General features: G+C 43.9%; 1 protein-coding gene across 1 annotated transcript in view; it reads left to right on the top strand.

Annotated features, from left to right (window-relative positions):
* Nucleotides 1-27,996, top strand: part of LOC137332206 (collagen alpha-1(XXIII) chain-like) — a 236,989-nt gene that overhangs the window by 48,738 nt on the left and 160,255 nt on the right. The window contains exon 3 of the mRNA XM_067995902.1: nucleotides 26,262-26,306. Coding sequence (XP_067852003.1) covers nucleotides 26,262-26,306 — 45 coding nt within the window. The remainder of the gene's footprint in view (nucleotides 1-26,261; nucleotides 26,307-27,996) is intronic.

The following is a 27,996-nucleotide window of genomic DNA, read 5'->3' as shown; positions in this document are numbered from 1 at the left end:
TGAACCCTCATCCTCATCTTACCTGCACTTCCTCACCTCCCCAGTACTCATCCCACCACTACCACTCAACCCAATCTTCATACAATTTCATGGCTCTGTCTCATACTCACCCTCTCATGCATCTCTTTCACGGTCAGCCTCACCCCACCTGCCGCTACCTGTGCTGCAGCCACAGGGCATGCATCACGTATGTGTAGTAGGAAGCGTAAGGCAAACGTGTTGTGAGCATGAAGGTGATGCACAAGGAGGTTTGAGGGTTTGTCATGGTTTTTACTTATATTTGATTTCTGATCAACTCACATTACATATTATATTGTCCCCACTACTGCCACATCTCGGCCATTCTTGACTGGCTTGTGCAATAAGGCCCTGTCATGAGGTTCTCCATGAACACCCTTGATGCCACCCATTGGGTCACCCTACAGTGGGTGTATGTGTAGTTGCACAACTACTTTGTGCCGGTGCCTGTTGTGCAGCAATTTGTTGTGTAGCACCACATGGCGGAGGTGGACGGCATGCCTGGTGAGGCTGGTGATGTTGCTCATCCTCCAATGGAGTGATGAATGCAGCTATGGAACCCCCCCCCCCCACCCCCATCCTGACAGTGTGAGTATGAGGGGGTCCGCAAAGTAGGTAAATGTGTTTGGACAGCAGAGTTTAGGGTATGATGTAATAATTTTGAGTGTGGAGACAACGGTGTGGCAGGCAAAACTTTGTCTGAGGTGACAGAGTGACCTGCTGCAATGAATGAGGTATTCCCCCCAAACTGTCAAGGAATCCTCTGCATCTCCCAATGGCTGCTGACTGAAACACGTCTGCAACAACAGGGAGTGTTTCCCACAGCATCGGAAACACACTGAGGAGAGTCCAAAATGACATCCCTGCTAAAATCTCTTTCCAATGAGGTCTGTCAACGACCTCAAGTACCTCCCAAACTATCTAAACTGTCATCCCGCCGGATTTAATTGCCGGTGGGAGTCCTGCAGACGGGGGCTGCGTCCGCACCGATTCGCGTCATTGGGGAACCCGGAAGTGGGCGGGTTGGAGCCAGGCTCCGGACCTGCTCCGGGATTCCCCAGTTTTAGGAAACCCCCCCGCCACGAACGCATCCTAAAATTGACCCCATGGTGTCACGTTTTAAAAATAATGGTATTCACTTAATACTGATTCCTTTTTTCGGTTTCTTTCATTCAACAATCCTCCCCCATTTATTTTTGTTTCTCTTAATAATTTTATCCTGTTTCTCTCACATCCTGAAATAATGCACAGCAACAAAGTGATTTGTAAAGATTAGTCAAACTTTCACCTCTTTTGCATCATTATCTGAAATCATTGAATAATTCAGAATTCTTTGTAGTTATTACTCTCTAAACACCATGGGAAAGGTGTCTCATCCCCACAGAAAATCATTCACCCATATATTCCTTTGAGACCTTTAGGCAAAAAGCATGGGCTTGATGTTTGGACGTCCGAGCGGGTGGGTTCGTGGCGGGGCAGCTCCGAAAATTGGGGATTCCCGGGATGGGTCCGCAGCTTGGCTCCAACCTGCCCACTTCTGGGTTCCCCAGTGACGCGCTTAGATGTGGGCGCAGCCCCCGCATGTGGGACTCCCACCGGCTTTAATTGCACTTAAGGCAATTAATGTGATAGTTGAAATGGACGTGTTGCAGCCACCAGCCTGTGGCAGCTTCAAAGGTCCATTTGACAGGTACGGGGGGAGACCCTCACTCATTGCAGGAGGCCACTCTGTCACTTTGGACAAAGTTTGGCCTCCATCACCCTCCTCCTAACAATAAAATTCACAAAGTTGCAACCTCAACCCCGGTGTGCAGACACATTTACCTACCTTGCGGACCCCCTCAAACGTACATCTTCTGGATGGGGGCCACCATAGCTGCAGTCATGACCTCCTCGGAGGATGAACAGTATCACCAGCCTCGCCGGCCACACCGTCCACCTCAGACACATGGAGCTCCACAACACAGTGCTCTGACACTCCACCTGCACAGCAGGAGGGACAACAACCGCAGAGAGAGATGCGTTGCAGAAGGCACTATGCTCGCCACAGGGTCTACGGACCGAGGCTCAGCTTCCTGGACCTCTCTGAGCAGCAGTACACATGGAGGCTCAGAGTCACTCGACATGTAGTTGTACACGTCTGTAGCCTCCTTCATGCCGAGCTGCTCCTGGCTGGCCCAAGCACCATCTTCTTACCTGTCGCTGTCAAAGTCACCACTGCCCTCAACAACTTCTCCTCCGGATCCGTCCAGGGTGCTACCGGGGACATTGCCGACGTCTCTGTCGTCTGCACAAAAGAGCCCTGCAAATACACCTACACTCACTCTGCAGTGACACAATGGGTGGCATCAGGTGTGGGTCTTCATGGTGATCCTCAGGAAAGGGCATTATTGCACAAGCCAGTCAAGAATGGCTAAGACGTGGCAGTAGTGGTGACAATATAATATGTAATGTGAGTTGATCAGAAATTAAATATAAGCAAAAACCATGACAAACCCTCATGCATCCTTGTGCATCCCCTTCATGCTCACGACACGTTTGCCTTACACTTCCCACTACACATATATGATGCATGCCCTGTGGCTGCATCACAGGTAGTGGCAGGTTGGGTGAGGCTGACCATGAAAGAGGTGCATCAGAGGGTGAGTATGAGATAGAGCCATGAGATTGTATGAGGTTTGGGTTGAGTGGTTGTGGTGGGATGAGTACTGGCGAGATGAGTAAGTGCAGGTAAGATGAGGATGAGCTTTGAGTGGGTGTGAAGAGTGATGTGACAGAGTAGTGTTGGCAGTGCAGAAGGAGATGTGGAGTGGGGGCGGTGATGTGGCAGACGGAGTGTAGGGGAATGAGTAAGTGTACTCACTTCAGCTGACCTATTTAGGTCATTGAAGCGCCTCCTGCACTGTATGCAGGTGCGCGATATGTTGGTGGTAATAGTGACCTCCTCTGCCACCTCGAGCCAGGCCTTTGTGGTGGCAGAGGCAGGCCGCTTCCTCCCGTCCGCCGGGTGGAAGATCCCCATCCTCCTCCTCCTCACCCCATCCAGTAAGACCTGGAGTGAGGCATCAATAAACCTGGGAGCAGCATTCCCAATGGGCTGCTCCATGCTGTAATTTTGCCTATTTTCTGCAGCATCAGTCAGTGGAGGACTGCCCCTTTAAATAGGGCTCCTCCAGCTGACAGCCTATGATGCGGGTGCGCAGTCCGCCCGCTGCGCAGCTTTCCAGCGTGAAACCTGGAAGCCAAGGTAAGTGGCTTCAATTAGGCTGCTATCGTGTGCGGAGCACCCCGAATTCACTGGGCATGTTACCCATGCGCCCAGTCGACCCCCCGCTGCCAACCCGCCTCCCTCCTAATATCGAACCCCATGTGTTATTTCTTTCCTAGACTAAACAAATGCCCCTTGACCATTTCTACATTTTACTCCCACTACTGAAATCAGTCAAGGTTCTTTTCCTGTATATGACAATCCTGCTTCTTTCATTTCTGTCAGTAAACTTGCTTCAATGCTTCACATCACAAAATCCAAAATCAAGTTAGGTCCCTTCTATAAAGCACACTGTTATTCATGCCGACTTTAGTATTTAAGGATGAAACAAGATGGTAATCACAGGAGAACCTAACATACTGAGTTCCAAAATAACACCGTTTTTACTGACTGTTCAATTTTACCGCGTGTTCAATTCAGTGCCTTGGAGAAAGCATCATCACTGAATGCACAGGCACACCTTCTTCAAGGACAAACCTCAAGAGCACCAAGATTTAGTATTCATGCCATATATACTGAAAGTGTTTGAATGTCTTATCTTTACCATACGGGCACTATAATATCTAATGTATCTGTTACAAGGATCTTGTTGATCACTTTGCCGCTGCATGTTATCTTGGGATCTGATAGAAACAGAAGAGAGGCAAAGGTAAATGGAAAAGGATGTCAGAGGGAGAGAAAGCAATGAAAAAACTCTGCAAAGCAAGAGAAAGAGTAAAATGTAAATGTTATATAAGAACATAAGAACATAAGAAATAGGAGCAGGAGTAGGCCAATTGGCCCCTCGAGCCTGCTCCGCCATTCAATAAGATCATGGCTGATCTGATCCTAACCTCAAATCTAAATTCATGTCCAATTTCCTGCCCGCTCCCCGCTAACCTTGGATAACTAATCCCTATTTACATGTAAACAAGATAATTGCAAAATTGTTTTTGCACTTTTTTGGTGTTTGCAGTTTTTTTAATGTTGCACTTGCATGCATACAGGACACTATACAGAAAAAGTCTGATCATGATATGGGGCAATCCACTTTCTCCTCCAGATATAATGGACCTTTGGAGGCAGTGGACAAAGGTTCAGGAAATTGGCCATATCTGATTTGTGCTGTGCCTGATTTCCCAACTGGTGATTTTGTGGATGAAAATAAGGCCATGCTACCAGCATGTGCAGCCCTGGTTAGCATCGAATATCTATTCAAACATGGTCCTTTACCTTAATTCCTAACTGTGGACAAGGTTCCACCTACCATGTGCTGCTGGCCCACTTAAGATTTTTTATCTTTCAGTTTTCCAGTAAATGTTATTCTATTTTTCCTCATGCATTGCTTGTCTTTGCTCTTTTGCTGCCAATGAATTTCTTCAGCATTCTTGGCACCATACAAAGTGGTGAGCTTGGCATTCCTTGCTGGCTTATAAATGTGCTGGATACTTCAGCTGAGGAAGAACAGTTTGTGAGGAGGCTATCAAATAGAGTTGTAATGGCATCTTATGCATTCTGTCTGCACCCAGTGTGACTGAGAGGCATTCATAGATGCCGCCACATATACCTGGACATATCAGAGAAGATCTAACTTTTGTGTTTCAATTTAACAAGACAAGGTGCCACAGTTTTACCATGTGCTGCATTGTAACCAATAGAAAATATCGGGACTTGGATTGCTTTTCCTGTATAAGTAATGGTTGCCACAACATGAAGCTTTCATGCCACCAAGTCCTTCCAAGCCACCCCAGGGATATGTGGTACATCAAGCAGTCTGCAGTGCACATCTGTATCAAGCAAGTGACAGATGCTGTTTGCAAGGGGCAATCTCATCACTTTCCACTGGAAAGAATGCATTGGATGGACACAATGAGCTTTCAGCCGACGGTAGGCTTCTCTCAAGTGCAGGGTGTCATGATGGCAACCATGTGGGCCTCAGGGTTCCCGATATCAACCCTCCAGCCTACATACAACAAAAGAGTTTGCTCTCAAGTATAGTTCAGATGGCATCTGGCCACAGAAATATCATTATGCGCGTTAGTGGCTGTTATCCAGGATGCAGCCATGATACCTTCAGTAAATGGTAGTCTGTGGTGGCTGTGTTTTTGGAAGGAGAAGAAACACTGGTTGTGGGGTGGGGGGGGTGGGTGGGGGAGAGTGGAGAATGGCTCTTAGAAGACTAGTGCTAACTCTGTATCAATGGCTACCAAAATTACAGAGAAAGCCCCTAGCAAAAAAAGTGTACCGTGCAGATTTGGCACAATGAACAAATGTATGCAAGAGGGCAATGGTTGTGTACAATGCTTGAAGTAATACCTTCCAGAGGGTGTTGCAGTTTCCATCTTATGTTCATGCCATCCTGCAGTGAACAGAACATATTCCATCACCTTTCTCCTGATAACATTAATTTTTTTATTCACTTGCAGCCTGGTGCTAGGGATCTGGGTAACTACATAGATCAGTCACCGACTTCCTTTGGTGCAGCTTGCACCTGTGGTTTTATTGGAGGGCAATCTTCAGCACCATATAGGACCACCCTCCTTTGATGCACATTCTGCACCACCTCCAATTCTTCAGCATCAAAAGAACCAATGTTGTCCACATCGCTCTGCTATGCTATTGTGATCACTTTACTGTCCCCACACATATTGCCCTTTAATGGCTAGCTGTAGCTATTTTAAGAGTTACTTTTTCACTGGATATCCTGATCCCCAGCCATGTGTGCATAAAGGTGAGTGACTGCACATGGGCAAAAATTGTTGCAGCTTTGATAAATGCTGTAAAGGCAAAAAAAAAGGCTGGCAAAATAAATGTGCTAGCAGGAAAGTGATGGAATGGCACAATACCCAAATCCTCTGTTTGATGGTTGGCGAAGTGGGGGTGCTGTTGAATGATGTGGGTGCAAAGATGTTTGCCAGTCCAGGTCACCCACCCTAGAGATAGCAGTGCAGCATTACTGGCAGGTGGTGCTGGTCAGTGTCAACACTGTATACAGTACCTGCAGGAGCTGGGAACAAATGCAGGAAAAGATGGCACATCTTAAGAAAACTATCAAGGTTACCAAATTTGGAGGCAATTACCAGATACAGCAGGCCAAAATTAGGGGGCAGTGCAAACTTGTGAGGCAGATTATAGAGGGCCATTGACAAGTTAATCAAGTGCAACAGAAAATGTTAATATTTATCAGAAATTTTCAAAATTATGAAACTTTTTGAGAAGGTTAATAGTGAAACATTTGAGATGGAAATTGGCTATGGTCCATTTTCGGGTCTGTAACCAGTGGCATGGCGACCACGTACATCCTAACTGGAAGGCCAGAGGACAGCTCTAAATTGGTTTCCAGACCTTGTTATCATTATTTGGGCGAGCTGCTGGCACCTGTCGCACATCCACAGGCAGCTCGCCCCTTTTCTAAAGCTGAATGCCAGGTCGCTTGTCTCTCCGTCAGTGGCCAAAAGGTAAATCCCAGGAGGAGGGGATGGAGTGGCAAACGAGGGGTGGGGTGGCGATCGTGAGTGCTGTGGAGTAAGCAGAGCACTCCTGCTCCTGGCTCCACAGCAACAATTCCTGAATTTTTTTGAAAAATTAAACTTACTTTTTGTTGGCGGCCACAAGGGCCACTGAAGAAGCCCAGACTCTGGCTCCTGCTCAGCTCATTCTCAACCAATTTCAGCAAGGGGACCTAAAACAGGTGCTAGGCCCCTCGTTTACATATGCATATGGCAGCCACCAGGGCTTATGATACAGGCCGTCCTATTCCAAAAGTTGTCCCCGTTTTACATAAAACGATGTTGAATTTAGACTCCATTGTTTCCACTAGTTGTCAAATTACTAATAAGGGGGTATAGACTGCAGATTATCAATGGAAGAATGAAGGGAGAAGTTAGAAGAAGTTTTTTCACATAGAAGATTATTAGAACTTGAAATACTTTACCATGAGTAGCTAACGAGGCAGAGAATAACAACATTTTAAAGAAAATTGGATATGTATTTGAAAAGGAAGATTGTAAAAGATACAGGGAAATGGAATTAAGAGTAGATCCAGTTAAAAAACTAGCACTGGCACGATGGGCTAAATGGCCTCCTTTTGTGCTGTAATTTATTAGGTAGGTGGTCCAAGTATGTATGCCACAAGATATTACCTGTCGTTCTGTTCCATTGATCACATTTTGTTACCTTTACCAAGATGGCCTGGAATGGACTTTGTTTTAATTTATGTTATGTTATAGATATAAAGTCAAATTCAACTGTCCCCTAGAATTTGATATGACCTATAAAATTTACCAATTGGCATTGAGTTCTAAATTCAAGTAGTGGTCCCAACACTAATCCCTGAAGCACTTTCCTCCAGCCTGACACAACTTCTCTAACAACTACTTGCTTTTCTACCCTGCATACAATTTCTTAATACTTTCCAGGTTGACCCAAATCGCCACTACAAGGGGTTTAACTGGTAGCCTTGTCAAATGCTTTTTAGAAGTCGAGGTACATCACACGTTAGAGCTTTCCACATGAGATGTCACCTCCCCATAAAAGTCAAAAAGGTTTGTAAGGCAGAACTCCCTCACTACCCCCCCCCCCCCCCCAACACACACACACACCAATCCATGGTGGCTGCATTTAACTATGTTGTTATTGTACAGATAATCTTTAAGTTTACTCTGGATAATCAATTTCATTATTTTACACAGTAATAAAGTAAGATTACTACGCCTGTAATTACCTGACTCTGATTTGTTGCCTTTTTTGAAAATGGGAACCACCTTAACCTATTCCAATTAATGGTACCTCCTCGATGTTCAACAAGTCCCTTGAAGTGCTTTGCAAATCTCCTCCCCTGTCTCTCCTTGTACTCTGGGATAAATAGCTTCTATCCCTGAGGTATTTTTTGTTTTGAGCCCTTTTACCCTGTATAGAACTTCCATGTCACTTATATCAAACTCCTTAATTCTACTTAGGCTTTCATTACTTTCACATGTTACCCATGTCCTCCCTTGCAAATATGTGGAAGAAGTAATCATTCAGAATAGTAACTATCTAATGCTCATCCTTTGTTTTAGGGCCATTTTGAATCTTTTATGATTCTTGTTGAACTTAATCATTTTGTCGTCAGTATTGCCAAAGGGTGTATGACTTCGATTTCTTGTGTTTTCTAGGTTATTTACTATCACTAGGTTAAGTTGTGTACTGCTTCCCTGAGACAACAGGTCATGAAGCAATCAAGCATTACAGACTACGAATCAATTGGCTATTCCCAATTTATGTTTTGGTTGATTGAAGTCGTCCATCAATTTGACTTTTCTGTTTTCGCATGCACTTCTTATCTCTTCATTACCACAAACTGTCATCCTTATTATGATGGCCTGGCAATCTATATAGTGCTCCTAGTATTATCTTTATCTTTTTCACATTAAGGATATTTAACCAGAGTATTTCATTCTGTAACTTTCTCTCTCCCAAAGGGTTAACTTCTTTAACCTCCTAGGTCCCTGACGTCCAGGCTACATCACCTCTTCTGTCTACTTTATCATTTCTGCATGCTGCTTGTTGTATTTACTACCACCCTCTGGGGACAGCCATGTTTCGATATTCCTACTACATCATAGTTTCCTGCTGCCACAACAGCTTGCAGTTCTGGCATCTTATACCGAATGCTTTTACTATTCATACATATACATTTTATTGTAGATTCACTCTATTTCTTGGTCCCCAGTGTCTGCTTGTTCCTGGTATTTGGTCTCTGTGTGATTCCCTACGTTTCTGTATCCATGCCTGCCTGTTGAATACCTTTCACTCTACAACTAATATATTCTGGGATCCATCCACCCCCTCACTTATCTGGTTCAAGGATTCTCAATAATTGCATCAATCATCATTGCAAATTTCAACGTTCTTGCTTTGTTTAGGTGCAGCTCATCTCTCCTGTACCGGTCCTATTTGTTCTGAAAGCATTCCCAGTTATTTATGAAAGTGGCATTATATATTTTCACACCAGATTGCTTGCCACTGATTTACATTCTCAATTGTCTCAATTTCCGTAATACCTGAAGTATACCTGAGGACATTATTTTGTATCCTTTGTCTGAGTTTTATAATGACAGAATAATTCAAGTTGGTTTATAAAGATTGAATAAGTCAAGTTCTATTTTTGTTATGTGCAATTTCAGGATTTTTACCATTATTTCGGAAATGAGAAAAATTCTGTCCATTTTTCTGAGAAAATTGCAAGTCAGTTGTCTTGCTCATAAATAAAGGTGAAAGAAAATTAAATTGCTATAATGCTTTGCAAAATATTACATAGAATTACAAAGAACGTACAGCACAGAAACAGGCCATTCGGCTCGACAGGTCCACACATGGCAGCTACACATCACACCCACACTTGCAAGTGCACTTCCTCGAGAAGCGGATCACATCCATCTATGGAATCAGTGGGAAAACAGCTGACGAGGTCTTCATATCCAAAGAGTATTTTAAGGTTTAATTTTACAGAGAATGCAGCACAGAAACAGGCCATTCAGCCCAACGGGTCCATGCCGGTGTTTATGCTCCACACGAGCCTCCTCCCTCCCTACTTCATCTAACCCTATCAGCATATCCTTCTATTACTTTCTCCTCCATGTGTTTATCTAGCTTCCCCTTAAATGCATCTACGCTAGTCGCCTCAACTACTCCTTGTGGCAGTGAATTACACTCTGAGTAAAGATGTTTCTGTTGAATTCCTTATTGGATTTATTAGCAACCATCTTATATTTATAACCCCTAGTTCTGGTCTACCCCGTAAGTGGAAACATCTTCTCTACGTCTACCCTATCGAACCCTTTCATAATCTTAAAGACCTCCATCAGTTCACCCCTCAGTCTTCTCTTTTCTAGAGAAAGGAGCCCCAGCCTGCTCAATCTTTCCCGATAGGTATAACCTCTCAGTTCTGGTATCATCCTTGTGAATCTTTTTTGCACCTTATCCTTTCATAGAATCATAGAAAATTTATGGCACAGAAGGAGGCCATTCGGTCCATCGTGTCCGCGCCGGCTGAGAAACGAGCCACCCAGCCGAATCCCACTTTCCCACGTTTGGTCCGTAGCCCTGCAGGTCACGGCTCTTCAGGTGCACATCCAGGTATTTTTTTAATGAGTTGAGGGTTTCTGCCTCTACCACCCTCTCAGGCGGTGAGTTCCAGACCCCCACCACCCTTTGGGTGAAAAACCTTTCCTCATTTCCGCTCTAATCCTTCTACCAATCACTTTAAATCTATGCCCCCTGGTTATTGACCCCTCCACTAAGGGAAATAGGTCCTTCCGATCCACTGTCATCATAGCTAAAATTCTCCAGTCCTGGCAACATCCTCATAAATCTCCTTTGCACCCTCTCTAGTGTAATTACATCCTTCCTGTAATGTGGTGACCAGAACTGTGCGCAGTACTCAAGCTGTGGCCTAACTAGTGTTTTACACAGTTCCATATCTCTATATATCTTTCTATATATCTCTATATCCTTTCTATAATATGGAGACCGGAACTGTTCACAGTACTCTAAGTGTGGTCTAACCAAGGTTCTATACAAGTTTAACGTAACTTCTACTTTTCAATTCTATCCCCCTAAAAATGAACTGCATTTTGCTTTTTTTTGTCCTTATTAACCTGCATTGCTACGTTTAGTGAGTTGTGTCTCTGTACCCCCAGATTCCTCTGCTCCTCTACCCCATTTAGACTCTTGGGGCTCAATTTTAGGGGGAAATTGCAGGTGCGTTGGAAGCGGGGGGCTCTCCAAAAAATGCGGAAATCCCGTTCGGGTTCCGAAGCCGTCTCCAACCCACCGACTTCCAAGTTTCCCAAGGACGCACCTGTGTGCGCACGGGCAACCCGAAACTGGAAGTCTCGCGAGCCAAATGTACCTCATTGAGGTACGTAAGGCACTTTACTTGTGACAGATTAATGATTGCAATGATTTTTAACTTACCTGGGCGGCTTGCCCACCGCTTCTGATTCACGCCTGGTTCAGGGAAAAAGAAACTAAATAAATTACATCAAAAATCATAGAAGGAAGTTAAAACACAAAATCAACCTACCTTTCTACCCTGCTCCGATGTCCGATGTCTCCCTCTTCACCCCCCTCCCCCGATGTCCTCCCGATCTCCCCCTCTTTCCCCCCCCGGATCTTCCACTCTTCCCCCCCCCGATCTTCCGTTCCAGTGCTTTCTCTCTCTCTTGCCCCTTCCCCCCTCGCATTGCAACACCTGACAGCAGCCAGCCTGTCAATCGTCGGAAACGGTAAGTTTTGTTCATGCGGGTTTGCCACGCGCATCTTCCCCCAGCCCCCGCTGTCAACCCACCACCATTGCAAAATCGACCTCTTATTATCCAAACAGTACGTGGCCCCTTTATCCTTCCTACCAAAATGTAATACCTCACACTTATCTATATTGAAATTCATTTGCCAATTACACCCACATTCTGCAAGTTTATTAATATATTCCTGTATTTTGTCGCAGTCCTCCTCGGTATTAACTATAGCACCCCCCCCCCCCAAATTGGTGTCGTCCGCAAATTTTGAAATTGTACTACTGATTCCCGAGTCCAAATCGATTATGTAAACGGTGAACAACAGTGGTCCCAGCACCGATCCCTGTGGAACACCACTTCCCACCTTTTGCCAGTCTGAGTAACTACCTTTAACCCCTACTCTCTGTTTTCTGTTTTGTAGCCAGCTTGCTATCCGTTCTCCTACTTGTACCCTGACTCCACACGCTCCGACCTTGGTCATGGGTCTACAATGCGATATCTTATCGAAAGCCTTTTGAAAATCCAAATGTATTACATCTACTACATTACCCTTTCTATTACTTCTTCAAAGAATTCAGTAAGTTTGGTCAAGCATGACTTTCCCTTTTGAAATCCGTGCTGACTACTCTTGATTATATTTTCATTCTCTAGATGTTTTTCTATTACATCTTTGAGTAAAGATTCCATTATCTTTCCTACCACCGACATTAAGCTAATTAGTCTAAAGTTCCCTGGACTGGTTCTATCTCACTTTTTAAATATAGGACTCACATTAGCTGTCCCCCAGTCCTCTGGCTCTATTCCCTTTTCTAATGAATTTTCTAATGAATATGTAATAGAGCCTCTGCTATCTCTCCCCTAATTTTTAAATGCGCGGATGCAATCCATCCAGACATGGAGTCTTATCCCCTCTAAGTTTGGTTAGTTTAGGAATTATGTCCCCCCCCTTCTATCTTAAATATATTTATATCTTTTTTTGATCTCTTCATCTAATGTCATGCCCATCTTGTTAGCCTCCCTGGTAAACACTGAGGCAAAGTAATTATTTAATAATCCTGCCATTTCTCTGTCATTACCTGTGAGTTTATCATGTGTATCCTTTAGTAGCCCTATCTATATTCTGATTTTTCTTTTGTTATGTATGTGTCTGTAAAATACTTTATTATTTCTTTTTATATTCCTGATAATTTAATTTTGTAGTTTCTCTTTGCCTTCCTACTTTTTTTTAACTTCTTTCCTAACCATTTTGTAATCCCTTTTGTCATCCTCTCCTTTGTTGTCCATGTACTTAGTATGCCATTTTCTTTAGTTTCAATTTTGCCCTTATTTCTTTATTCATCCATGGTGTATCATAATTGACTCGTTTGTTCTTGCTTTTTAGTGGGATATATTTCTCCTGGACTCAGATCACTGTTTTAAATGTTTCCCACCGCTGTTCTATTTCTTTGTTTATCAGTAAAATTTTCCAATTTATTTCCCTGATTCCATTCTCATCCCCTGAAAATCAGCTTTTTTCCAATTTATTACTTTGGTTTTTGTCTTACTTATGTCCTTTTCAGTCTTTATTTTAAGCCTTATTATGTTGTGATCACTATTGCCTAGATGTTCCCCTGTGCTTACTTCTCTTATCTGTTCTGGATCATTTCCCATTACTAGAACCAGTAGTACTTCCTCTCTTGGGCTTTTTACATACGGGGTAAGAAAGGAGTTCTCACATTGCACACATCGGAGCCGATTTTCGGATGGCCGAACAGGTGCTTTGGGGGCTCCTAAAATGGCGGAATCCCAGAGTGGGTTCGGAACCCGGCTCCAACCCGCTCACTTCTGGGTTCCCCAATGACGCATTCGGGTGTGCACGCAGCTCCCGCACACGGGACTCCCATTGGAAATTAAAGCCGGTGGGATGATAATTTAGATAGTTATTTAGCTAGTTGAGGTACTTGACAGATCTCATTGAGTGGAGATTTTGGCAGGGGTGCAATTTTGAAGGATCCTCAGCGTGTTTACCATGCTGTGGGAAACACTCCCTGTTGGAGCAGACGTGTTTCAGCCAGCAGCCAGTGGGAGATGCAAAGGATTATTTAACAGTTGGGGGGAATACCTCATTTATTGCAGCAGGTCACTCTGTCACTTCAGACAAAGTTTTGGCTACAACACCTTTGTCTTTCCACTCAAAACTCTGTTTTACAAACACATTTACCTACTTTGTGGACCCCCTCAAACTCACACCGTCAGGATGGGGGGGCGCCATAGCTGCATTCATCACTTCATCTGAGGACGAGCAACATCACCAGCCTCGCCAGGCACGCCGTCTACCTCCACCACGTGGAGCTCCACAACACAGTGCTGCGCCACAGGCACTTGCACAAAATAGTCGTGCAATACACATACACCCACTGTAGGGTGACCCAGTGGGTCGCATCAAGTGTGGGTGTTCATGGTGAACCTCATGAAAGGGACTTGGTACACAAGCCAGTCAAGAATGGCCAAGACATGGCAGTAGTGGTGATAATAATAATATTTAATGTGAGTTGAACAAAAATCAAATATAAATAAAAAACATGACAAACCGTCAAACACCCTTGTGCATACCCTTTGTGCTCACAAAACCTTTGCCTTACACTTCCTACTACTCCTACATGATGCTTCCCCTGTGGCTGCAGCAGAGGTAGTGGCAGGTTGCTCTTGTTCATGTTCTGACCGATTAGATGCTTTGGGCCGACGCCCTCTAGATTTTGGTGCCCGTGAGGGCCCCTCCAAAGACTGCTCCACCTGCACCTGTGCAGGAGCAGACTCAACCACCTGGAGAGGAGGCAGAATTGCGGGTACTGGTTGAGAGGGGGGCAACGGGTGAGATGTGGGAGTGCTTTGAGTGGCGTCCCCACTTCCATGTCCCCTTTCGCCATCATCCCTTTCCTGGGCCAGGCCCACATCACTCCTACCACCCTGCTGGACGATAGTTTGGAGGACATGTGTGATGCCTTGTAAGGCCAGAGCTGGTGTATCTGCCTGCCTGTTTAAGGTGGCAGAAAGTTGCTCATCCTGAGTCCGAAGGGCCATTGTCAGGGCCTCAATGGACTCATTGTTGAGACGTGCTTGAAGCTCGGTAGAGGCTAGCCTTTTCCCTCCATCCCAGACATTCCCGCACTTACCCGCGACACTATCTCAGAGATGCCCTTACGCCCCAATGATAGTATTTTGGAGATCCCCTCCTGTACCTTTGCCACCATTCCACTCATGCAGGAGTTGGACTCCTCCATCCTCTGCGCGATTGTGGAGAGTGCGCGTGGCACCTGTTCCAGCACCTCGCAAGTGTGCTGCTGCCCCTCGATCATTCTCCTTATAAAGGATGGCCCCCAGGGTTCAGCATCTGTGTCCAGCTGAGCAGAGCCTGGAGAAGAGTGCTCCCACCGAGGCGGACTCTCTTTAGTTGCCCCTGCCTCCAGTGTCTGCTCGTGCTCACGTGTGTGGTGTCTCACCATGTACAACCCCAACTAACTGAGGACAGGGACCCACCGAGGTGTGTGTATCTGCGCTAGTGGATGGCTCGCTCAGATGTGACAGTGCCCCTTCAGAGGCTGGCAGGTCCTCTGAGGAATCGCCCTCCATTGTCACAGTGGTCGCTGAAGGCCCTATAAGAGAACAGAAGGCAATACTAAGCATGATGACAGATGCTGAGGTGCTGAAGATGGCGAGGCATGTTAACATCATTTGCTGTTGTGAGTGCTGAATGTTAAACTTCTGTCACCAGCCGTTTGTCAGGTGGCAGTCTCGGCGTCCCCGATGGACAGGCGCTCGAGGGTGCAGCTCAATTCAAGATCCTTCTGCTCCACGTCCGTGAGGATGACCTGATGTGGCGGCCCCCCTCCGGTCCTCGGCCTCTCCCGTGCATTCTGGGCTCTCTTCTCCTATAAGGGGAGAAAGTAGAGAGGCGTGAATGAGGGATGGTGACGTGGCCAACCGATGAATGCATTGGTTTGGGTGAGGCTGACCGTGAAAGAGATGCATCAGAGGGTGAGTATGAGACAGTGCCATGAGATTGTATGAGGATTGGGTTGAGTGGTAGTGGTGGGATGAGTACTGGGGAGGTGAATAAGTGCAGGTAAGTTGAGGATGATGTTTGAGTGATGTGATAGAGTAGTTTTGGCAGTGCCGAAGGAGTTGTGGGGTGGGGGTGGTGATGTGGAAGATGGAGTGTAGGAGAATGAGTAAGTGTACTCACTTTGGCTGACCAGTTAGGTCATTGAAGCGCTTCCTGCACTGGATCCAGCTGCAGGAGACGTTGCTGCTGCTGCTGACCTCCTCTGCCACCTCGAGCCAGGCCTTCTTGGTGGCAGAGGCAGGCCACTTCATCCCATCCACCGGGTAGAAGATCCCCTCTCCTCCTCCTCACCCCATCCAGTAAGGCCTGGAGTGAGGCATCATTAAACTTGGGAGCAGCCTTTCCCCTGGGCTGCTCCATGGTCCTGTGTCGTTGTTTGCTGCAGGATCAGTCATTGGAGGACTGCCCCTTTAAATAGGGCTCCTCCAGCTGTCAGCCTGTGATGTGGGTGCGCAGTCCGCCCGCTGCGCAGGTTGACGACAGGAAACCTGGAAGCCACGTTAAGTGGCTTCAATTCACCCGCGATTGCTTGGGGAACTGACGGATTTTACTGGGTGGGTTGCCCATGCGCCCAGTCACCCCCTCCCCCGCTGCCAACACGCCTCCCTGGTAATATCGGGGCCCTTGTAAAAACTCCATTCTCTGTACCCCTTTACCTACCTCTTTTTGCCAGTTTATTTGGGGATAGTTAAAGTCCTTTACTCATTTCACATATTTGCTTACTTATTTCTTCCTCCATCTCCTTTCCACTAATTGGTGGTCTGTAGTATTCTCCTATTAGCGTGATCAATGCCTTCCTATCTTTTATTTCAATCCATCTGGATTCTGTTTCTATCCTTCTGTTAGTTATGTCCCTTTTTTCTACTGCCATTATGTTATCTCTAATTAGTGCAGCTATTCCACCCCCCCCTTCCTCCCCTATACTTTCTGATTATGTTATAATCTGAAAGATTTAGTTGCCAGTCCTGCTCCTTATGTAACCATGTTTCAGTTATTCCTACCAGATCTGGTTCCTCGCTACGGATTATTGCCTCCAGTTCCCCCGTTTTGTTTTGGACGCTGTGTACATTTCTGTGTAGGCAGTTTAATTCATCTTTAGTAGTTGTTCCTTTTACTTTATTTTTAGCAGTCCTTTTATACTTCTGTTTTATAACTGTATTTGTTCCTTGACCATTTATGTTATCCTTATTTGCTAACTGTGTCCCATGCATTTAACTACTTTATTTGATTTAAACTGTATCATTTTAGATTCTGGAAGCACAAGACAACTGCTTTAGGATCAGGCAGAAAATAATTGATTTGGCATGTTTCACCATTTTTCTTCCTGTGTTTAACTCAGTAACACTTCACCTTGTATGATACAGGATTCCCTGTAGATATAAAATAGTTATTGGTTTTTGAGGTTCATGTTCTTTTAGATGTTTCAATCAAAATGTTATGTTTATTAGAACAGTTCAACATTTAAAAAAAATGATTTCCAAAGCAAAGTTCTCAGCTTTTATAAATATTTCCTGCAAATTTTATGAAGTATTATCTCATTGAAACATATAAGATTCTGAGAGGGCTTGACATGGTCGATGCTGAGAGGCTGTTTCCCTTGGCAGGAGAGTCTAGAACTAGGGGCATAGTCTCAGGATAAGAAGTCGGCAATTTAGGACTGAGATGAGGAGAAATTTCTTCACTCAGAGGGTTTTGAATCTTTGGAATTCTCTTCCCCAGAAGGCTTTGGATGCTCAGTCGTTGAGTATATTCAAGGCTGAGATTGATAGATTTTTGGACTCTGAGGGAATCAAGGGATATGGGGATCGGGCGGGAAATTGGAGTTGAGGTAGAAGATCAGCCATGATCTTATTGAATGTGGAGCAGGCTCGAGGGGCCGTATGGCCTACTCCTGCTCCTATTTCTTATGTTCTTTGTTGCTAAATATCAAAGTTACAAGTCAATGCAAAGTAGCACAATAAATTCATTAACCTTACATCTAATTGGTGGCAGCTGTTTGTAACTTTTTTCATTCTTTATAAGAGATACAGATATTTAAGGCTGCAGTTGTTATCTTAACAACTTTATTTCTTTATTACAGCAGCATGTAGAGTTTGGATATAATTAGCATTTATTGAATCATAGTTCAGCGAGGCCTGCCATTGCCCTGTATCAAGTTTCAGTTCTGTGATGGTTTCAAAATAAGATACATATTGAGTAAATGTCAACCATAATTTACTGGGATGTTTGGCACAACTGATGAAAACATTAGAATGTGAAGTTATTCTCCCAGAAATTGTTAAACATCTTTCCAACAAGGTGTCAGTGTCTGTCCGATCCCAAATGTGTCGTGCAAAAGGGGCAAATGTTTCAAACTAGAAAGGTCCTGCAGAATGATGAGAACTATTAAGAGAGCACCTACAATCATATTAAACTGTCTTCCAACTCAGTGTACAAGCTACGTTAACATAGTTTTACGGTGTCACTGTAGCAATAGTTGTATGTTATTTGAAGAAAAATAATCACATTTTAATAGAATTAAATTGTGAAAATTTATCGTAAAGGCTGCTGGGAAAAGGATTGTTCATTCAAATCTCACTCGCCTGATGTCTGGCAGAGTGTGTCCGGCAGAGTGTGTCCGGCAGAGTGTGTCCGGCACCATTTTGAGTGAGACTTTAGTCATCCAGGTGTCTGTCTGGAACTGCCGGATTCCCACTTACATATATGTGAAGATGGGTCCTGCGCCTGTTTCAGGATCCTATTGCCATTTTCAACTTCCTTAGCGCTGGATTCGCTCATCCTAAAACCCACCCAGGTTTTAGTGGGTGGGAACAGTCAAGAGGAATGCTGTACCAGCATTATTGAAAAGAATCCTCAGTTGCAGTTAGATAAGTCCTGGTTAGGTTTTAGACTGCTAGTGGGCTTTTGTGGCTGTTTCTAGCTGTGTTGGCTGCTGCAGCTGACTGCAATATTGGTGGCAAGTTTTTTTTTGAGCTGGGAGAGAATTTCCTCCGCAGGGCATCTGCATAAACTTCCTCTGGCAACATGAGGGTGCTGCTTGATCTGCCATTGTGGCTGGGGGACCTTGAGGAGAAAAAAAAGCAAGCAAGAGTGGAGAGACCTAAGCTGCAGGGAAAAGAGGGTGAAGGAGGGGAGGACGCAGGAGATCATACCCCACACGAGTTTACAGGACAGGAACATTGCACCTCCTGTTAAGTGAGGAGCAGTGTGTCTGGTGGCTCCTCTTCACCAGGGAAGCTGTTACAGAGCTATGTCACTTGTTGCAGCATCAACTGGAGCCCAGAAACAGGTCACACACTTCTGAAGGTTGTGATTCTGAAGGTGACTGTGGCCCTCAATTTCTACACCTCAGGCTCATTCCAGGCTGCAACAGGTGACATTTGCAACATTAGTCAAGTTGTGATGCATTCCTGCATCAAGCAGGGTGCGGATGCACTCTTCAAAGTAAACGAGTTCATCTCCTTCTCTATGGAGGTAAACAAAGCAAGAAGACAGGGCTCTGGGCTTCACCAAGATCGTAGGCTTGCCCAAGTGCAGGGCATAACTGCCTGCACCCACATAGCCTTGTGTTTATTAGGTATTTAAAAAACTATTTTTGAATTTTTCACCTAACACTTAAGACATCCAGGGCTCTCTTGCCTCTTTTTGGGCCTCCCTGCACCATTTCCAGCCACCAAATTATACCCAGTCTTCGGCCTGAGCCCAACCTGAATCCTAACTATCCTTTTTATTCGAGTGGCTGGTCATTTGATGTAGAGTCAGCATACCAGCCCTCTTTGCTTTCCCTGGTGGTAGAGTGCTTGATCTTAGGCCTCGTGCCCCCCACATGACAACCCATGAGCTATGATCCCATGACCCTTGATCACATCTTGTCCTCTAACCCACTATGATCCTTGACTCCCATAATGCTCATCCCTCCTTCTTTCCTCCCTGCACCGTCTATTTACCTTCTCCCCTCCTTTTGTCTGTCAGCAGCCTTTCTTCAAGGCAGCTATGCCAACACCAAATTTGAAGTTCAGAATATTCCTTTAGATGCACTTAAACTCATTATATGGAACAAATATATTGTATTAACAGCTTAAGTTTCTTAGGAAACTAAACATCTATTTTTAACTAAAGAGCCTTTCAGTAGTTTTGACTCAGCTTTGCAATCAGCAAATATTTGGTAATCACTTGTAGCACTTTGAAAAGTAAACTGCTACTGAAACTACTGAAAGCAATTCATGACTGCAAGGGCAGAGGTTGCAAAGGTAGGAAGGGGTATAACCTCACTGCTACCTACTGCTCCATTAATTCATTGATTTTTTGGTGGGCCAGCTGCTATATGAATTTGTTAATTCACAGGTGCCTACTGCAATTATAAAGGGCTTTGGTGAGACCGGATCTGGAGTAGTGTGTACAATTTTGGTCATCTTACCCAAGAAAGGATATACTTGCCATAGAGGGAGTGCAACGAAGGTGAACTAGACTGATTCCTGGGATGGCGGGATTGTCGTATGAGGAGAGATTGAGTAGACTAGCCCTGTATTCTCTAGAGTTAGAAGAATGAGAGGTGATCTCATTGAAACATACAAAATTCTTACAGGGCTCGACAGGGTAGATGCAGGGAGGATGTTTCCCCTGGCTGGGGAATCTAGAACCAGGGGTCACAGTCTCAGAATAAGGGGTAGGCCATTTAGGACTGAGATAAGGAGAAATTTCTTCACTCAGAGGGTGGTGAATCTTTGGAATTCTCTACCCCAGAGGGCTGTGGAGGCTCAGTCATTGAGTACATTCAAAACAGAGATCAATAGATTTCTAGATATTAAAGGCATCCAGGGATATGGGGATGGAGCAGAAAAATGATGTTGAGGTAGAAGATCAGCCATGATCTTATTGAATGGCGGAGCAGGCTCGAGGGGCCGGATGGCCTACCCCTGCTCCGATTTTTCATGTTCTTATGTACTGCTTCATTAATTTATTGGCTTGTTGGTGTGTTCATTACTGTATGAATTTATTAGTTCACCAATTCCTACTGCTTCATTAATGAATTGATTAGTTACTGTACCAGCTGCTGTATGAATTTATTAATTAACTGTGCTTGCTTCTCCATTTATTGATTTTTGGTGTGCCCACTGCACTAAATATTTATTGATTTGTTGATGTGGCCATTGCTTCATGAATTCATTGGTGCCTCCTGCTACATGTATTTATTTATTTTTGTTATGATTTCTGTTCTATTCATTTATTGATTTGTTACTGTGCCAACTGCTCCATTACTTACTTGATTGGTTAGTGCATCCACTGCTCTGTGACTTTATTAATTCAAAAAGATACGTAAACATATATAATGGCAATTTTCCTCGGTAAACAATGCCCTGTCACAGCGTTGTTCCAGGCCAAGGGCAATTAGAGATGGGCAATAAATGCTTGCCTTGCCAGCGATGCCCACATCCCATGAACGATTAAAAAAAAATCCATTTGGTGCTGCTGTTCCACCTCCTGATCCATCATCGACATACTGTACCTGTTGTTCAAAGCAAATTGTTCCACTTTGTTCTTCTTTAAGCTGCTATACTCTGCTCAGTAACTTTAGGACCTGCTCCTGCTTCTTCTTTCAAGTTCTCCCATATGTTTGTTCTTCCTTCCCCGCTAGTTCTCAGCTCTTTCTAAAAATGTGCAAAATGATTTGAGATACAAATCCCATTAGCCACATTTCTCTTAAAAGATGCAGTGGTGTTTACCTCAACTATTTCCTGTAGCACAGCATTCCATGCTCTGAAAACTCTGCATAAGGAATTTTCTCCTAACCTCTCTGTTCACACCATTAGTGAAAACTTTAACTTGATGACCCCTTGTCATTGACTCCTCAACCAGAGGAAATAGTTTTTCTCTATTCAACCTACCACAACCCTTCATCTATGTCAAGTTTAATATCTTAACCTTTCCAGTGTGTAGCATGGGAATGAATGCCAATATTATTATCCTTGTGACTTTGTTGTTCAATGTAACGCCTATCTCCCTAAAGTCCCTCTGCAAGGCTTGAAACATACTGTTATTGGTAATCTAAACTGAACAGAATAGTGTGGAGGATAGTGAAAAATGCTTCCAGTGCTGAATTTGATTACTTGTACCCAATGCCAATTCTTTCCTGAGCGGCACTTATACTGATCCAGTTTCCAAGAAGCACAAGATATTTGAACAGGCAAGCACAACCAATCAATCAATACAAATCCACCTTCTTACAATATTACTTAATTAATTTTGGTTACTTGGAATTATTATTATTGGTATTGAATATGTGTGAGAGTAAGTGCGTCAAGAATATGAGAGGGTAAAGAGTGAGACAAAGGCAGTGAAGATGTAATCTCACCAGTATTTGATAACCCCTAGGTCAGCTCATTTTAATCAGCCGTGGTGCCACTTGAACTCTTCATTATGATTACCTAGATGATTTAGAAATGCATTTCTTCTCCTGCACGCACCATTTGGTGTAGATTTTCATCTTGCTGTTAGAATTGCCAAAACCAACATCCTGCTCTGCATCTTAAATACCACCTCTGTTACCACCAAAATTCACCTTTTTCTAAGCATCACAATCTTGAGCTTTCAGGTATTCCTAAAACGTTACTTTCTAAAGTAGTCCTCTACTATCCATGACACATTGCTTTTCAGCTTTAGCAAACTGACAAATGACTTTGCTTTTCAACTTGCTAAAGACATTTTTCCACCTCCTTGTTTCATTGTCAAATTATCATGACAGGTGCAAGCAATTTGTCTAAAAGTTAAGGGCCAGTCCTGTATATAACTACAATTGTATACTTGAGGTCATTTTGAAAAAGCAAATATTTGACCATGATACTCTAGAAAATTACAGTTACCAATCATCCACATTGAGAAAAATGATGTTCTTGATTGCTGTAACATGCTAGTGAATTGTTCTTAAATTCCAATCCTGTTGCATTTCCATGATGGAGTTACTAATACTGATCATTTTCTGTAAATGCTTGGTTGTTTGCTCAAAATCACTTGGTGATTTCTCTAAATATACCATAGAACAATTATTACAACAACTTGCATTTATATAGTGCCTTTAACACAGTAAAACATCCTAAGGTGCTTCAAAGGAGCGTTATCAGACAAAAATTTAGACCGAGCTAAACAACGAGACATTAAGACAGGTGACCAAATACTTGGTCAGAGAGGTAGGTTTTAAGGAGCCAATTCCTCAGAAAAGCCATAATATATTTTAGTACAAAATATTCCCCAACATATATTAAATAGTGGTCTCAACATTCTAAAGATATTTCACCTGGAGGTGGCACTTGGAGTATAATGTTACGTGACAGGGCCACATACAGGAAAAAGCAATAACTCACCTTTGGAATCAATGCAGCTGAGAAAAAAATAATAAATGGTTATTTAAGAAATGCAGACACCCCTCCCCCCCCCCAGCATAATGCACAAGCTCTAAAACTAATTGTTAACTCAAATAATGAATATGATTTTTAAAAAAGGCACCAGCCGGTGGCCATAGCTGAATGAGGCCTGCACAAAGGAACTTTGAAAATGGAGCTTGCAACAAAACATGTCTGCAACAATAAATGAAACAGCCAGAAAGATAAAGGTTAAGTGTACCAAATGCCGTAAGACAGCACAAGACACTGCAGCATTAGATGGTTAAATCGAAACAAAAAGTACAAAGAAGAACTAAGAGGGAAGAAGATGACTCTGGTTCGCAGTCGTGCAAAAGAACCCTCTGAAGAAACGGAAGTAGAAACAAAACAAAAGATTGAAAACCGAAACGCTGAAGCTAAACCAAAGAAGCGACACTTCTCTTTCATCCTCCACCATTTGTCCCTCCTCCTCCCCTTCCTTACCCATCTCTCCCCTCTCCGTCTGCCCCTTCTCTCCCCTTCCCACTCTGTTGTCTCTCTCCCTTTGCTCCCACTTCCCTCCATCCCTCTCACTTCTTCTCTCTCCCTCTCTCCTCTTTCTCTTTGCCCTCCCCCTCTTATGCCCTCTCCACACACCCCCCACTACCCTTCCTTTCCCCCTCTCCGTACCCCCCTTCCTTTCCTCGCTTCCACATCCCCTTCCTTCCCTCCATCCCTTCCCTTCTCCCTCTCCCACCTCTCTTCTCTCTTCCCTTCTATCTCTCCTCTCTTTTGCTCCCTCTCCACTCCGCTGCCTTGGTTTAGTTGTCTCCCTGCCCTCTAACTCTTCTTGATCTGAAAAGTGACCTATGTTTTGTTTTCCCATGTGCAATGCTACAGGAGATTAGCAAGAGTATCATTAGAAATGAAAAGATTACAGACAATACATCTTAACTTGTGGCACATAGTTTTGATATATCAAGTCATTTTTCCCTAAATGGAAACTTACAGGGTCTCACAGTCCATTGACATGTTGTATATTATGGGAGTGGCTCACATGCATCCCATAATGGCTCTTCATTCACACAGGTCAGCACTTTGTACTATCCTAGGAACTGATCATTTACTTAGACTATGGGGATAACTTTAACCTCCAAGAATGGGTGGGTTGGGGTGGGTGGGAGGTTACAATAACATCTTTTTGGAGTGGGACCGCATCTCAGCTCCAACGTTTAACCCAAGCAGTTTTGTATATACGTGCACAGCAGACACCAGGAAGCCCCACCCCACTTAAAGCCGGCTGGCCGATTCTTAAAGGGCAATGTACCTCATTGAAATAGTTGAGGTACTTAATTCTTTGTGCATTGGAAAACTTAAATGAATTTAACCTTCCCTATTCGTGTTTCCCATCGCTTCCGAATTGTGTCAGGTGAAAGCGGGCAGGAGGGGCTGGATCCATGAGGCGAGTGCCTTTATTGCACTGCTTGTGGGTCCAGAGGATCAAGAGTGCTTGATCCAGGCCCAACAAGCTCACCTGGCTGACAGGGCCCCTGCGATTGGCCAACCGCCACCACCCCCCCCCCCCCACAATGCTGGACTCCCCTCCCACCGCCACCCCCGATCCCGATTATGGACCTCTCCCCTCCAATCCCTGATGCTGGCTGGACCCCCAGTGACTTCCACATCCCCCCACCTCTGATTTTTTTCCATGGCTCACGATCTCTCCATCCCGCCCCCCTCTCTGATTCGCAGCTCCTTTCCCTTCCGACAGGCAGCCAGTCTATCAATCTGGCTGCCAGGCGCATGGGAGGCCCAGAAGCACAAATACTCACCTTCAATTGAGTTATAATCGCAGATTGCAATGCACCCAATTGGCTTCCGAGTTCCTTACATAAATATCTACGGACGTGTGGGGTCCCCGGTTCCGAGATAAATTCATGCCCTATGAGCTGAAATAGACATGTATAAAGATTTAAAAATATAGGGACTGATCTTTCTGGTCCCCGGTTTCCCAGTGGTGGTCAGGAGTAGGAAATCTGAAAACCAGGCCCAGGAGTGCCATTATTTCCTATCTTGAAGGCTGGAGGCACCACCAGCACAGCTCCAGCCCTCCCCCCACCAAACCCCCCTAAGCTCCAGCTCCCCCCCCCCCCCCCCCCCCGCCAGGGGGGAACGGCGGCAGATGGGGAGCAGGCTGTAGCACCAAGTTTCACTGGGAACCCCTTTGCCAAGGCACCCAGCAAGCTGGGTCTCAGGAAAGGAAGACCAGGGCTTGGAACAGCCCTTCCCATATTGTTTGCAACAGGCCTGCGCCTACTGCAGGCCAACCCTGCTACATCCCATTTTCCAGGTAAATGGTCATTCCCAGGAGCAAAGATCAGGAAAATTGGCCCCATACTTTTCTGCATGCTTCGATCATTACCAGTGGAATGGGAAATTACTTCCAGTGAGCAGCTCTGCAATAACCAGTGTGGCAAAATAATTCAGCTAGCAAACTTCAATCCATTTGGAATATGAACCTGCATCACCCTGCCGTGAACTTGTTATTGTTTGGCGCATGTATTCTGCATAGGTGTTGAATAATAGTTTTTAGATGAACACCACATGTTGGCAAATTGATTCATTTGGCTGTGATCAGTCACTTGGCCAAGAATAGGATTCTGCACACAATCACGTCACATTTAACGAAGAAAATGATTGATTGATTAAAAGAAGTTAAGCAAAGCCAAAGTATGAGTAATTTGGTACTTTGAAGAATTTGCCTCAGCTGGGAATAAAATGGAATTTCGATGGCTGACAGTTTCTCTCTATCATCTGCTTATTATAGCCGGGAAATTTCCTGGAGTTGCTCTCGGTCCTCCAGTGTTAGTTTGCCGGAAGTTCAGCGGAGCGGGAGCAGGCCCGAGGAATTTCTAGGCCTATGTTTCTGGAACACGAAGCAGTTTCCATGGAAAATACATATTCTCTTCATGAAATCCATCTATTCAGCATCAGTTCAGCCATAATTTCTACAATTTTGAAAAGTTTACAAACAATTCTCCAACAAAGGACCAAACTAATTTGTAATAATAAACTCCAACCATAATTCCAGGTATGTGCAAGTAACAGAACACCTGCACTGTAGTATGCCGAGGCCAAATGGTATATAGTACTGAATGAAGTGTATCAATTCTGCAAGGTGGGGGAGTGGATTTTAAAGATATGCTTCAATCCAACAACAAACAAATAAGCGAATTCTCTTTTTTCTTTATATGTAGGCCCCACAGGAAAACGAGGCAAAACAGGAAGAAGAGGAGTTAATGGTAAGTCTTGCACTGCCTGCCAAAATCAGATGTATATTTTTAAACAGGCAACTGAGTTACTAATTTTCTTGGAAGTGACCTTATGACATGTGGTGAACTAAATGACTCCTATTGCCGTTAAACAGCTTTGAACCAGATTATGCAGCCTGTCCTTGAAATGTCACAGACATGGATTTTTTTTTCTTGTCGACCCCCATACTGACATATCATGTGCATTCACCATTGCCAGAAATAACTTACGGTGCAGGAGAAGCTCTCTACATTCCAGAAGCAGCTATTTCTTATTTAAAGGCAGTCAGTAAATGTGAATGAATTCGTATTTTGTTTCAGTTCATAGATTTTTATCTGCATTTGAAAGGCCAAAGCAAATTTAAATTGAGTATTTGCAGGGACTGTTTAAAATGCAGACATTGAAGAGCTGTTTTTTTTTAAGTTGATGCATCATTTAATTGTCATTTTCAAAAGCAGAATAAGAAAAAAAAATCAGATTTTATTTTTAGGATAAATGATAAGCAGTGCAACTCAAATAAGCTAAGTTAGACTTAAAAGTTAGGTAAGAACTTTTTTAATAAAACTTCTTTTTTCTCAAACCTGGTACACTATTCCATCCTTGTGTCAGTTTGAGTTTTACCATAATTTCTAATGTACAGTAACATATATTTCTGAATAGATCCTGCTTTAATACAGTGTTATCCAATTCTTTAGCCCCTAGCCACATGTGGCAAATTCGGAATTCAGATGTGGCTAATTGCAAATAAAAAAATTTAGTGATAAACACCGTTGTTGAGCATGTAATCTCAATATTCATATTCGCACCCTCTCATAGGACAGACTAAACAGATGGCTCCCAAAAGCAGACATTGGAGAAAGCTTAGGGTAATTGGATGTACTATGATTATTGTGAAAATTGTATTCCACAAAATATGATTTTTCTGTTAAAATAAGCCATAAAGTCAATGGAGATTTCTGCACCCTCTTTCCTGCCGGAAAATAATTGGCCCAGTTGCTAAGATACCATCAACAAAGGAGATTTTCATCCTCTGAGATTTTAAAAAATATTATGAGTACAGTAATTGTAAACAAATGATACTTAAACAGTTACCTGCTGGAAAAATAACAAGTTTGTAGCTGATGCATTGACTCATTACTTGATGCACAAAAACTGTGTTTCCATTAAAAGTCTGTACTTTGCAATGTATCTATGTACCATCCATATAGAAAAACTTTGCATGTGGGCAAAATGTGTGTTCAGGGCAGCAAACTTTTTTGATATATCTATAGGGCATAGATCATTCTGATTGGCTGAAATATCCCATTCACTTACAAAAGAAACCCTGAAATTCCATGCCATATCTGTACTTTTGCAATGTAAAATTGGGACATCTTTTTTCCAGTAAATTGAGGTGGGAGCTGTTTCCACTGTTTTTTTAGTCCAAAATTGATCTCCCTGAGCTTCCAAATTCAATTTGACCCTTTCCACAATCCACCCATTGAGTCCTTGGCCATCTCATTGTAACATGTGGTAACAAGGGCCAGTGCTCGCAGCCTCGAATTGCCTGGTTTTACACTTGCAGTACACTAGGAGTAAGTTAGAATGAGAGATATAAGGCATAGCTGCTGCCAGGATCAGCTCTTCAGGGGGTGAGGAATTTTGGAGCCTGAAGAATGTAGAGAGCCTGAGATTTTGACC

Source organism: Heptranchias perlo, chromosome 14 (genome assembly GCF_035084215.1).
Source record: "Heptranchias perlo isolate sHepPer1 chromosome 14, sHepPer1.hap1, whole genome shotgun sequence".
NCBI classification, from domain to species: Eukaryota; Metazoa; Chordata; class Chondrichthyes; order Hexanchiformes; family Hexanchidae; genus Heptranchias; species Heptranchias perlo.
This window is presented reverse-complemented; position numbering and strand designations above follow the sequence as displayed.